Below are 13,279 nucleotides of genomic sequence, written 5' to 3' on the forward strand. Positions count from 1 at the left end.
GAAAGACCAGACAGTAATCTTTGATAGCTGCAGAAAATGGGGCCCAAACTTGAGTAGTAATAGGGAGGAGGAATCGGTTTGAGCCAAGCTTTTGGGTTAACAGCAGAGAAGGCTAGTGTGAGAAGGCTTCATTCATAAAGAGAGATCTAGCTCAGGGGAGACCAGTGAGGCAAATACTGTGTAGGGGGTGAAGGAGTGGGAGCTTGTACCAAAGAAAGTGTGTGGTACACTTAAGTCATTTTGGTGTCAGGCGGAGAGTGAGAACTTAATAATCTGCAACTATCTGTAGTCACCAGTGGTTAACTGGGAATAGAGCCAAACCAGAACAGGGAGAGGCGAGTCTGATCAGTTTTCTCTGTTTGTCTGCAAGTGATCAAGGTTGGTCTGCTAGTATTTCCCATAATGTGGTGTGCTACTTGCAGTGATTTCCATTGTTTAATATACATTGTTACATCAACAGTTACATGTTTTAATGGGTAGAGGAAAATATATGGAGTAAACAAATCTGTTATTTCAAAGATCATATTACTCAAGACAAGAGTTAAATAGGTAATGAAAGTGAAAGAAACTCAGTTATGTCCAACTCTTTGTGACCCCCATGGACTGTACAGTCCATGGAATTCTCCACCAGAATACTGGAGTGGGTTGCCTTTCCCTTCTCCAGGGGATCTTCCCAACCCAGGGATCGAACCCAGGTCTCCTGCATTGCAGGCGGATTCTTTACAAGCTCAACCATATGATTTTACAAAAAGTGAGCCAATTTTTAAGACATATTAGGCAAAGAAAAACAGGTGTTGTTAAGTTGGCAAAAACTGCAAATAACCGGTTTGAGACAGCTTGGGTAGAATATGGGTTGAATGTCTTATTTAAAGAGAATATGATAGAAGCCTACTAGATATTCTATTAATATAATTCTCTTTCTTTTCATAGCTGGGCTTTGCAGATCTAAACCTGGCAGAGTTTGCTGGATCAGGAAATACCACTCGTCGCTGTTTACTGGAAGGCTATGATACCAAAAATACAAGACAGGACAATTCCATTCTTAAAGTAAGCACATTTCCAGATTTACATGTTCAACAAATGAGATTCTCTGCCTTTAAATAATCATAGTTGTATATTGTCAGGCTTCTCAGGTGAAACTGAAGTCGCTCGGTCATGTCCAACTGTTTGCAACCCCTGGACTGTAGCCCACCAGGCTTCTCCATCCATGGGATTCTCCAGGCAAGAATACTGGAGTGGGTTGCCATTTCCTTCTCCAGGGGATCTTCCCGACCCAGGGATCGAACCCATGTCTCCCGCATTGCAGGCAGACGCTTTAACCTCTGAGCCACTCTCCTGCCAAGGCAGGAGACATGCGTTTGGTTACCTGTGTCGGGAAGATCCCCAGGAGCAGGAAATGGCAACCCACTCCAGTATTTTTGCCTGAGAAATCCAATGGACAGAGGAACCAGGTGGGCTACAGCCCAGAGTCGCAAAGAATTAGACATGACTTAGCGACTAAACAACAACAAACAATATAAGGTCAAGATGGGAACCAGTACTAGGATCACAAGCTGGCCACACCACTAAAATACACAGCACGTAGGAGGAAAAAACAGTCAAAATTACAGAAGCACTGAAAAGTAACAAACGTTCACCTTCATGATCCCAAGGTGTTTCTCTTTGGTGCTGAGAACATTCAGGGAAGAATACATACGACCGCTACAGCATGAGAGCTTTCTGAGCAGAAGGAGCATCATAAATGAATACCTTACATGTTTCCCGCTCCCAAAAGGTGATTGCCAGCACAGCTGTGGTGGGCATATGTAGAAGTCACCGGGTTCTCTGACAAGTGACATGACAGATGGAACTCACTTTGGACATCTGCCCTACTGTTTCCAAGTACCTTCAGAAGCTCTATACCCTGGGGAACCCAGAGGGAAGACACACTTCAGAGAGTCGGTGCCAGTATTAAATGAGACCAGTGGAGAAAATGTTTGGAAAGTACTTGGATCTAATAAAACCCACTGGATGAAACTTTTGCTGTATTTTAGTTAGGTTTACCCTCTTATGGTAAGTTCCCCAATGATAAGAAAGGAAAATAATCTGAGTAAAGCCAAATACTCAGAAGTTAGCAGACAAAGAATTAATTACCTATACCTGACAGTTTTCAAACTCATCTAGCCTGGCACATAATAGATTCTCAAATCATGACTACTGTTAAGGTTATTGTTGTTATTACCATTATCACCGGTATTTCCAGAAGAACATAATAAGATCCTATGGCTGATTTTTTTAAATTAATTATTTATTTAAATTGGAGGCTAATTACTTTACCATATTGTAGTGATTTTTGCCATACATTGACATGAATCAGCCATGAGTGTACATCTGTCCCCCATCCTGAACCCCACTCCCACTTCCCTCCCCATCTCGTCCCTCAGGGTTGTCCCAGTGCACAGCCCTGAGCTCCCTGTCTCATGCATCAAACCCGGACTGGTAATATATGGTAATATACATGTTTCAATGCTATTCTCGCAAATCATCCCACCCTCGCCTTCTCCCACAGAGTCCAAAAGTCTGTTCTTTACATCTGTGTCTCTTTTGCTGTCTCGCATACAGGGTCATCACCATCTTTCTTTCTAAATTCCATATATATGCGTTAATACACTGTATTGGTCTTTTTTTTTTTTTTCTGACTTCACTCTGTATAATAGGCTCCAGTTTCATCCACCTCATTAGAACTGATTCAAGTGCATTCTTTTTAATAGCTGAGTAATATTCCATTGTGTATATGCACCACAGCTTTCTTACTCATTCGTCTGCCAATGGACATCTAGCTGCAGTGAACACTGGGGTACACGTGTCTCTTTCAATTCTGGTTTCTTCAGTGTGTATGCCCAGCAGTGGGATTGCTGAGTTGTATGGAAGTTTTATTTCCAATTTTTTAAGGAATCTCCACACTGTTCTCCATAGTGGCTATACTAGTTTGCATTCCCATCAACAGTGTAAGAGGGTTCCCTTTCTCCACACCCTCTCCGGCACTTATTGTTTGTAGACTTTTTGATAGCAGTATGGCTGATTCTTAAAAGGCAGTCAGCAACTAGAGAATAGCATTTCAAAAAGCATTAGCAAAGCTTTAAGTTCTGGTCCAACAAAACAAAAAAACACCATTTCCAAATAATAGTACTCTAGGTATTCATTCCATCATTCTTTTAGCTTTCAGCCAGAATTTGAGTAGCCAGAGGCTTAGGGAGCTTAAGGAACATAATTACAGCCACATAGCAGGACGGTGGATTGTGACATCAGGGCTCTGTGTTTGTTCTTAGATCTCTGGAGCCCTGTATAAGCACTTCAGCTCTGCCCCTGTTTCCTCCTCTATAAAAGGGGCATTTCAGTAGTTGACGCAAGGGGGCTGATCCTCAGTTCTGAAAGAGTTACTGTATGTGATTTTGCCAACACTCTTTAGTTGTATGAAATAGAAATCCCTTAGGTTAGCTCCTATAAAAGAGAGCTTTAGGTCAAATGCAGGGACATTTCACAGAGCCCTAGGATGGGAAGTTACAACCAGACCTGAACTTCCAGGAACTGAAGGACCTTTCTAGGGACTGTTCTTGGCTCTCTGCTTTATAATTTCTGTCTGCACACCAGCTTCCTGTGCTTACTCACAGCCTCCCTGCCTTCCTAAGAACTTTAGCTGCTAAGTGGCGTTGGCTTGCTATGATGTCAGCAAAATATGGGACGTGGAGGAGGCTGTTTTTAGAGACCTTGTCTGAAAGGTCTTGGCCTGGTACGTTCCCAAAATGTGTTTGCAATAGTAGCCTCATGGTATGCTTCAGGACAGGGTGGATGTTCAACAAGATGCTAACTGCTCCTTTCCAGAAAGTGGCAAGAACATTAGTTTAAGTCACTTAGTACCTTGAAAGAGAAGCTGATCCAGCTGGTAGTAGACAGGGACTTTGAATACTTTTCAGTTTTTTTAGCTTTATTGAGCTATGATTCACTGGCCATACATTTCACCTAGTTAAAGTACACAATAGAATGGTTTTAGTATATTCAAAGGTGTGTCCAACTATTGCCATAATCAGTTTTAAAACATCTTCATTACCCCAAAAAAGAAACCTCGTATGTGCTCAATAGCAGTCACTTCCCACTTTACCCCCAACTCTCTGCCCTTCCCCATAGCCCTCAGCAACCACTAACCTACTCTCTCTCTGGATTTGCCTATTCTGAACATTTCATATAAATGGGATTATAGTATAGGTAGTATTTTGTGTCTGGCTTCTTTGAACTTAACATAATGTTTTTCAAAGTTCAGCCATGCTGTAGTATGTATCAGTACTGGGCTCCTTTTTATAGCTAAGTAATACTCCATTGTATGGCTATACCATATTTTGTTTATCAGTTAATGGTCCTTCACTTGTTTAGCTGTTATGAACAGTGCTGCTGTGGGCATTCATATACAAGTTTTAGTGTGGGCATATGTTTTCTTTTCTCCTGGGCATACATTCAAGAGTATACATGCTTGGAGCAGAATTCTTGGGTCACATGGTAACTCTGCTTTTAACTTTTTGCAGAACTACCTTACTTTTTCAAGTGGCTAAAACATTTTACATTCCCATCAGCAGAGTATATGGGAGTCCAGATTTCTCCAAATATTGAGCCCTTTTATTCTTTAGCTTCTTAGAATGGGGAACTTCATAGATGACCCTGTATATTTCATATTTCAGATGCTGCTAATAGGCATGTGGAGACTTGCATTAAGCATTTAGTCTTCAGGATAAACTTGTACAGAGATCCTCCAGAGGAAATGCCTTTCAGTTCAGTTCAGTTCAGTCGCTCAGTTGTGTCTGACTCTTTGCGACCCCATGAATCGCAGCACGCCAGGCCTCCCTGTCCATCACCAACTCCTGGAGTTCACTCAGACTCACGTCCATCAAGTCAGTGATGCCATCCAGCCATCTCATCCTCTGTTGTCCCCTTCTCCTCCTGCCCGCAATCCCTCCCAGCATCAGGCTTTTCCAGTGAGTCAACTCTTCGCATGAGGAGGCCAAAGTATTGGAGTTTCAGCTTTAGCATCATTCCTTCCAAAGAAATCCCGGGGCTGATCTCCTTCAAAATGGACTGGTTGGATCTCCTTGCAGTCCAAGGGACTCTGAAGAGTCTTCTCCAACACCATAGTTCAAAAGCATCAATTCTTCGGCGCTCAGCCTTCTTCACAGTCCAACTCTCACATCCATACATGACCACAGGAAAAACTATAGCCTTGACTAGATAGACCTTAGTCGGCAAAGTAATGTCTCTGCTTTTGAATATACTATCTAGGTTGGTCATAACTTTTCTTCCAAGGAGTAAGCATCTTTTAATTTCATGGCTGCATTCACCATCTGGAGTGATTTTGGAGCCCCAAAAAATAAAGTCTGACACTGTTTCTACTGTTTCCCATCTATTTCCCATGAACTGATGGGACCGGATGCCATGATCTTCGTTTTCTGAATGTTGAGCTTTAGGCCAACTTTTTCACTCTCCACTTTCACTTTCATCAAGAGGCTTTTTAGTTCCTCTTCACTTTCTGCCATAGGGGTGGTGTCATCTGCATGTCTGAGGTGATTGATATTTCTCCTGGCAATCTTGATTCCAGCTTGTGTTTCTTCCAGTCCAGCGTTTCTCATGATGTACTCTGCATATAAGTTAAATAAGCAGGGTGACAATATATAGCCTTGATGTGCTCCTTTACCTATTTGGAACCAGTCTGTTGTTCCATGTCCAGTTCTAACTGTTGCTTCCTGACCTGCATACAGATTTTTCAAGAGGCAGGTCAGGTGGTCTGTATTCCCATCTCTTTCAGAATTTTCCACAGATTATTGTGAGCCACACAGTCAAAGGCTTTGGCATAGTCAATAAAGCAGAAATAGATGTTTTTCTGGAACTCTCTTGCTTTTTCCATGATCCAGCGGATGTTGGCAATTTGATCTCTGGTTCCTCTGCCTTTTCTAAAACCAGCTTGAACATCAGGAAGTTCACAGTTCACGTATTGCTGAAGCCTGGCTTGAAGAATTTTGAGCATTACTTTACTAGCATGTGAGATGAGTACAATTGTGCGGTAGTTTGACCATTCTCTGGCATTGCCTTTCTTTGGGATTGGAATGAAAACTAACCTTTGCCAGTCCTGTGGCCACTGCTGAGTTTTCCAAATTTGCTGGCATATTGAGTGCAGCACTTTCATAGCATCATCTTTACTGTTGGTGAAAAGCATTGAATAGCTTGGAATGTTGGGAAGATCAGATATTTCTAAGCCTCACATAATGTACAAGCTTTACAAAATAATTGGTGCATGAATGAATAAAATTTTTTTAAAAGTACATTAATGCATTCATTCTGGTGCAAAGCTAGAGCAAAAGCCAGAAGCATTCTTCTCTTAACAGGCTACCAACAGGCACCCCTAGAAGCATCATATGGCAAATGTGTTGGAGGAAAACATTCTAGACACTTAAACAACATAGGAATCTGGGAGGAAAGACGTATAAAATAGATCAGAACAGCACAGAGGATAATTACTGGTGAAACCCTTGCCATTTTTTAAGAATTTTTTTTTACATGGATCATTTTTAAAATCTTTATTGAATTTGATACAGTATCATTTCTGTTTTATGTTTTGGTTTCTTGGCTGCAGAGTCTGTGGGATCCTAGCTCCCCAGCTAGGGATTGAACCCTCACTCCTTGCACTGGCAGGTGAAGTCTTAGCCACCGGACGTCTAGGGAAGTTCCGTGAAGTCTGTGCTTTCCATTTCTATCTTTTCCACTCTTATTTTTGCAGTTACAAAGTTTTGAATGTTAAAAATTATTTTTAACCCATGTCTGTATAAAGCAGCAGTTGAATATTGGATATAACCCAATTCAGTAATCATTTTATTTAATAGTTTCTAAAACAGGAAATACTGGATTAGGTACTGTGGAAGGTGCATAGATTAGCAGAATGTGGCTTTTCCTCTTGAGATTTTTATAATTACGGCATTTCTTTTTCTCATGTTTAGGTTTGGATTAGTATGCAACTGATGTCTGGTGACCCGTGTTTCAAAACGTAAGTTGGTGCTCAGTAAATGAGTTATTTGTCTGAAAGTGTAACAGTCGTATATTTTTTTACATTTGCACATTCATATTTTGTAGTGTTCGTAGACTAATACCAGTGAAGGAATAGCTCCTCTTTTAGGAGACTGACCTGAGCCTCATAGAAGTTACTCTTACTTCTTACCAAACAAACTCTCTGCTTTCTAAATTAATTAAGCTATGGGTTTTTTGTCATCTTCAGGCTTTGGGTGAAATTATTGCAAAGCAGAATTTTTCATCTGACCTCTGTGAACTTATTTCTTCAGTAAATACCTATTAGGTGCCATGTGCTAGGCCCTAATCTAGACACTAGACAAACAGCAGTAAAAAAAAAAAATAGATCAAGTCCCTGACATCTTGGAGCTTATAGTCTAAGAGGGAAGACAGACAATAAATGAACAAGTAAATATATGATATAAAGATGGCAATGAGTATTTTGAAGAAACATAAAGCAAGATAGGAGGCATGGTGAGGAGAAGCGTTGCTGTTTTATATATTATCTACCTGTTTAGGGTGATATTTGAGCAGAGACCTGAGGGAGGTGGGAAGCATGCCATACAGATATTTGGGGAAAGAGCATTTGAGACAACAGTAACAAGGACAAAGGCCTTGAGATAGAAGTGTGTTTGGCAGGTTCAAGTAACTTCCAGGAGACCAGTATGTCTAGGACAGAGTGAATTAAGAATATGATGATAGGAAATGAGACCAGATGATAAAGGTCTTATAGCCATTATAAATAATGGTCTCATAGGCCACTTATAATCTGAGTGAGATAAAAGGCTACTGGAGTGTTTAAAACAGAGGAGTAAAATCATCAGACTTTTGGCTACTAGGTGGAAAATAGACAATTTGTGGGACCAGAAAAGGGGCCACAGATAGAAATAGGTTCATGAGTTAGGAGGCTATTTCAGAATTCAAGGCTTGGGGCCTGAGTAACTAGGAGAATGGTGGACATTTATTGAAATGAGAGTGTCTACAAGAGGAGCAAGTTGGGAGCTTGGATGTTGGATGTGTTAAGTGTGAGACCCCTATTTAATATCCAGCCAGGCTTTCTGAGTAAGCAGTTAGGTTTATCACTACAGGGTCCAGTAGGGAAGCCCAGACTAGAGATAGAAATTCAGAAATCATCATATCATCAGTACATAAATACTAGTTAAAGCCATGAGCTTCGATTAAATGACCTAGAGGAAATGAGTTTAGAGAAAGAAAAGGACCACAGACTGAGGTATGGGACTCTCCTGCCTGTTAGAGGCTGGGGAGGTAGGGAAGCACCAGCAAAGTAGCAACCAGACAGGAAGAAGGAGGCAGTGGAGAGTACTGTCCTGAAACCAAGTGACGAGCACGTAGGAAAAAGGAAGGAATAATCGGCTGTGTCCCACACTACTGAAGTAGGTCAAGGAAGATGGGGGCTGAGAATTGACTGCTGGTAACTCTGACAAGCACTGGCGGAGTGTGTTTAGACTACACCCACACTGGAGAGGTTAAAGAAAGTTTTGGAAGAGAAACACTGGAGATAGTATAAACAGTTCTTATGAGGACTTTGGCTGCGAAAAAGGAACAGAAAAAAATGGGGTCCTAAATAAGAGGAATGTGGAGTTAAGGGCAGGTTTCTGTTTGGTTTCTTTTTTATGGGAGATAGCGCAGCACACTTGTATCCTGACATGAATAGTCCAGTAGACAAGGAGAAACATGGTTCTGAAGAGAAAAGGGACAATTGCTAGGATAGTGTCCTTGGATTATCAAGAGGGATGAATGCAGAGAATATGGCTACAGATGCAGATATATGAGAAGTGGAAACATACAAAAGTAACTATAGAATTATTCCTGATTTCCTAATGATCTAGGAAACAAGGTAATCATTGAAAAGCAAGGATGGGAAAGATGGAGGTGGGGTTTGAGGAAAGAGGAAGATATGTGTAAAAGTCTTTTCAGGGAGTAGGAGAGTGAGCTGAATGGGAAAAGGCAGTAGGATGCCTGTTAGCAATCTTAAAAACACTTGATAATTAAAAATGAAAGTTAACCAGATAGCATTTAGATATCTAAGAAAAATATGTTTAGAAAAGTAAACAATTACTTCAGTATGCATCAACTTCATGTTTTTAATATTAACATCCATATAGTTCTCTGCTCCTGCTGCTGCTGCTAGTCGCTTCAGTCGTGTCCAACTCTGTGCGACCCCATAGATGGCAGCCCACCAGGCTCCCCCGTCCCTGGGATTCTCCAGGCAAGAACACTGGAGTGGGTTGCCATTTCCTTCTCCAGTGCATGAAAGTGAAAAGTGAAAGTGAAGTCGCTCAGTCGCTCAGTCGTGTCTGACTCCTAGTGACCCCATGGACTGCAGCCCACCAGGCTCCTCCATCCATGGGATTTTCCAGGCAAGAGTACTGGAGTGGGGTGCCATTTATATCTAAAGATTTTATATATATATATATATATATATATATATATATATATATATATATAATATATATATAGGGTTGGAAAGATCCCCTGGAGAAGGAAATGGCAACTGACTCCAGTATTTCTTGCCTGGAAATTTCCATGGACAGAGGAGCCTGGCAGGCTACAGTCCGTGGGCTCACAAAGAATCAAACGCAGCTGAGCATACACACACCATGCCATGCCATATATATTTTATAAAGATGAAAATATATACAGAGTACATCAGGCAAAATGCTGGGCTGGATGAATCACAAGCTGGAATCAAGATTGCTGGGAGAAATATCAGTAATATCAGATATGCAGAGGACACCACCGTTATGGCAGAAAGTGAAGAGGAACTAAAGAGCCCCTGTTGAAGGTAAAAGAGGAGAGTGAAAAAGCTGGCTTAAAACTCAACATTCAAAAAGCTAAAATCATGGCATCCAGTCCCATCATTTCATGGTATATAGATGGGCAAACAATGGAACCAGTGACAGACTTTCTTTTCTTGGGCTCCAAAATCACTGCAGATGGTGACTGCAGCCATGAAATTAAAAGACACTTGCTCCTTAGAAGAAAAAGTATGACAAACCTAGACAGCATATTTAAAAGCAGAGATATTACTTTGCCAACTAAGGTCCATATGGTCAATGCTTTTTCTAGTAGTCATGTATGGATGTGAGAGTTGCACCAGAAAGAATGCTGAGCACCAAAGAATTGATGCTTTTGAACTGTGGTGTTGGAGAAGATTCTTGAGAGTCCGATTCAATGGACATGAGTTTGAGCAAGCTCCAGGAGATGGTGAAGAACAGGGAAGTCTGGCGGGCTACAGTCCATGGGGTTGCAAAGAGTCAGACATGACTGAGCGACTGAACAGCAACAACAACACAAATCAGTTCTTGATTAAAATTATGCTTCTTCCAATAATTTAGCCTTCCTATGCTGTTTTCTCCCAAATGATAATTTCCTGGCTTCTTTCCTTATTTGCTGCTCTTTGGGGACTAAACAGTTTTTGGTTTCTTAGGTAACATTATATTTTCCCAATGTAATCAGTTTAGAGTGAAATGAGAAAAAGAGCAGCAAAATTTAGTAGAAGAAAATACATTCATTATTCTTTCTTAGGAGCTTTTTAACGGCTGTTCCCTTTCTGGCCCTTTCTCTGCCATTTCACTTATTTGTGAAACTCAAGTACTGAAGAGGTCCAAAATAGATCATCTTATATTCTGTGTTATCTCCACAAACGTAATTCTGGTAATTTAGAGTTTATAGAGAAAGATCATGACTTATTAGAATAAACTTTACCTAATCCTAAGATACATAAAAGTATTTCTCAGAAGACTCAGACCCCTAATATATGTTTTCCCTTTGAGTATCTGAAATTGTGCAACTGTCTATGAAAAAGGAGCCACTGTAACACATCCATGTACTTCTTATATTGAGTATGGATTGAATTGAAAAATGTTTGAACTCCTGATGAAAAAAGTGAATTATTTTTACCAGGTTGTATTTAAGTATATATCAAATATGTAAAATGACAGTACTTCAGAGCTGAAACAAGTGTTGGAAATTGTCTGGTGACTTTTTTTTCCCAGAATACCTATCCACAGAAATCCTTGGCACAAATATACTATGAGTCCCCTATATACCATTTTCCTGTTGGGGGGAAAAAGATGTAGTACCTTACTACCCTTGAAGTTGCTAAGAGAGCCTCATGAAGCCAGTTTTAAAAGTATAAGTATAATCCAAGTTCAGTTTTTACCAACGAGGACCCTAAGGCACAGAGCAGTTGAGAAACTTGACTATTTGTCTGCAGGACAAAGATATAAATAACTTTGGGAGAGGGTCATTGTGCTATTCTATCTGCTTTTGTCTGTCCTTGATTTTTTTATAAGTTTTCAAAAACCTACTAGAGAAATAAGTATACATATCCTTAGCACTCTGAGTTAAATTCTAGTTTTTATATTTTATGAGCAGAAGATCTGTGACTTAGATCAAACAGTTTTTCAGAAACGAATTTTATCCTAAAGCCAGTACATGTGAAGAAGACAGCTGGTAAATCAACCTCTAACCACTTGCCCTAAACTCCATTTTATAGTTCTCTACAACTCATCAAATATCCACCAGCTTTCATAAAAGAATGAAGCTGACTCTGAAAAGAAAGCCAACCACTAATGCTGATGAGAAAGATATTTGGAGAGAGAAGTTATGTACTGTATTGGCATTTAATGATTTGATGGCAAAGCAGATCTAGGCATGAGGTAACCCTCTTGAATAGCGTAGGGCTTTAGAGCATTCATATTCTAGAAGGAAGGCAGTTTTCCATCTCTCAAAATGATTTAATGAATATTCAGTTCAGTTCAGTTCAGTCGCTCAGGCGTGTCCGACTCTTTGTGACCCCATGAATCGCAGCACTCCAGGCCTCCCTGTCCATCACCATCTCCCGGAGTTCACTCAGACTCACGTCCATCGAGTCCGTGATGCCATCCTGGGTCGTCCCCTTCTCCTCCTGCCCCCAATCCCTCCCAGCATCAGAGTCTTTTCCAATGAGTCAACTCTTCTCATGAGGTGGCCAAAGTACTGGAGTTTCAGCTTTAGCATCATTCCTTCCAAAGAAATCCCAGGGTCGATCTCCTTCAGAATAGACTGGTTGGATCTCCTTGCAGTCCAAGGGACTCTCAAGAGTCTTCTCCAACACCACAGTTCAAAAGCATCAATTCTTCGGCGCTCAGCCTTCTTCACAGTCCAACTCTCACATCCATACATGACCACAGGAAAAACCATAGCCTAGTCTCCCAATTTATTTCTTGAAAGAACTCTATGATGTGATCTTATTAACTCTGTAATGCCAGGACATGTCAGAGATTAAGGAACTAAGTTGTCCATGGCCCCAGGATTCACTGATTCAGTACATGTGTATTGATTGCCTACCATGTGCTAACCTTTACCAAACTCGGTTAAGACTAACCCTTGCTCTGAAGGATTCGCTATTTATATGGGTGACAGATACACGACATAGCATACTATGGAGGCCTAGAGGATAGAGTCCTTAACTCTTCTTTGAAAGCCAGGAAAGTCTTCACTGAGGGGATGACACTGAGCTAAGTTTTAAAGGATGAATAGGAAAACCACGAAGCAGGGGAGATAGGTAGAGACATTTCAGGAAGAGAAAACAGCTTGCATAAGTTTATAGCATTGTCACAGGGCTTGGAAAGAATATTTATGAAATACCAAGCAGGTAGTAGTGTCATTTTAGGAGATCATTTTTCACATACTTTTAACATCTTTGTTGTTGGTTGGTTGTTGAGTCATGTCTGGCTCTTCTGCAATCACTTGGACTGTAGCCTACCAGGCTCCTCTGTCTATGGAATTTTCCAGGATCTTCTCGATCCAGGGATCAAACCTGCATCTCCTGCATTGGCAGATGGATTATTTACCACTGAGCCACCAGGGAAACCCACTCTTACTTGAAATTCAGACACAACTGAGCAACTAAGCACACAAAAAATTATCCCATTCCTTTCATTCTTAAATTGAACTACATTAAACAATTTTTGATGAGAGATACAAAAACCCAAAAGGGGTAATTTAGAATAAAAATGTGGCACATGATCAGCACTCAGTGATTACGGATTTAACAGAACTGAGTTGTCTAGGAAGACTGAGATTTCAGATTCTAAATTTGCCTTAATGTCAGTCCCTGTGGTTGATGAATTTTCTCCATAATGCCTAGTTGCCCTAGTATTAAAGCAGTTGGTACAGATGGCTGAAATTA

General features: G+C 40.7%; 1 protein-coding gene across 8 annotated transcripts in view; it reads left to right on the forward strand.

Annotated features, from left to right (window-relative positions):
• The window catches only part of EEIG2 (EEIG family member 2), a 117,847-nt gene that overhangs the window by 46,893 nt on the left and 57,675 nt on the right, over positions 1 to 13,279 (forward strand). For all 8 annotated transcript variants that reach the window (XM_042251712.2, XM_042251717.2, XM_060412295.1 and 5 more), the window contains 2 exons: positions 931 to 1,047; positions 7,014 to 7,060. In XM_042251712.2, coding sequence (XP_042107646.1) covers positions 931 to 1,047; positions 7,014 to 7,060 — 164 coding nt within the window. The remainder of the gene's footprint in view (positions 1 to 930; positions 1,048 to 7,013; positions 7,061 to 13,279) is intronic.

This window comes from Ovis aries, chromosome 1 (genome assembly GCF_016772045.2).
Source record: "Ovis aries strain OAR_USU_Benz2616 breed Rambouillet chromosome 1, ARS-UI_Ramb_v3.0, whole genome shotgun sequence".
Classification (NCBI taxonomy): domain Eukaryota; kingdom Metazoa; phylum Chordata; class Mammalia; order Artiodactyla; family Bovidae; genus Ovis; species Ovis aries.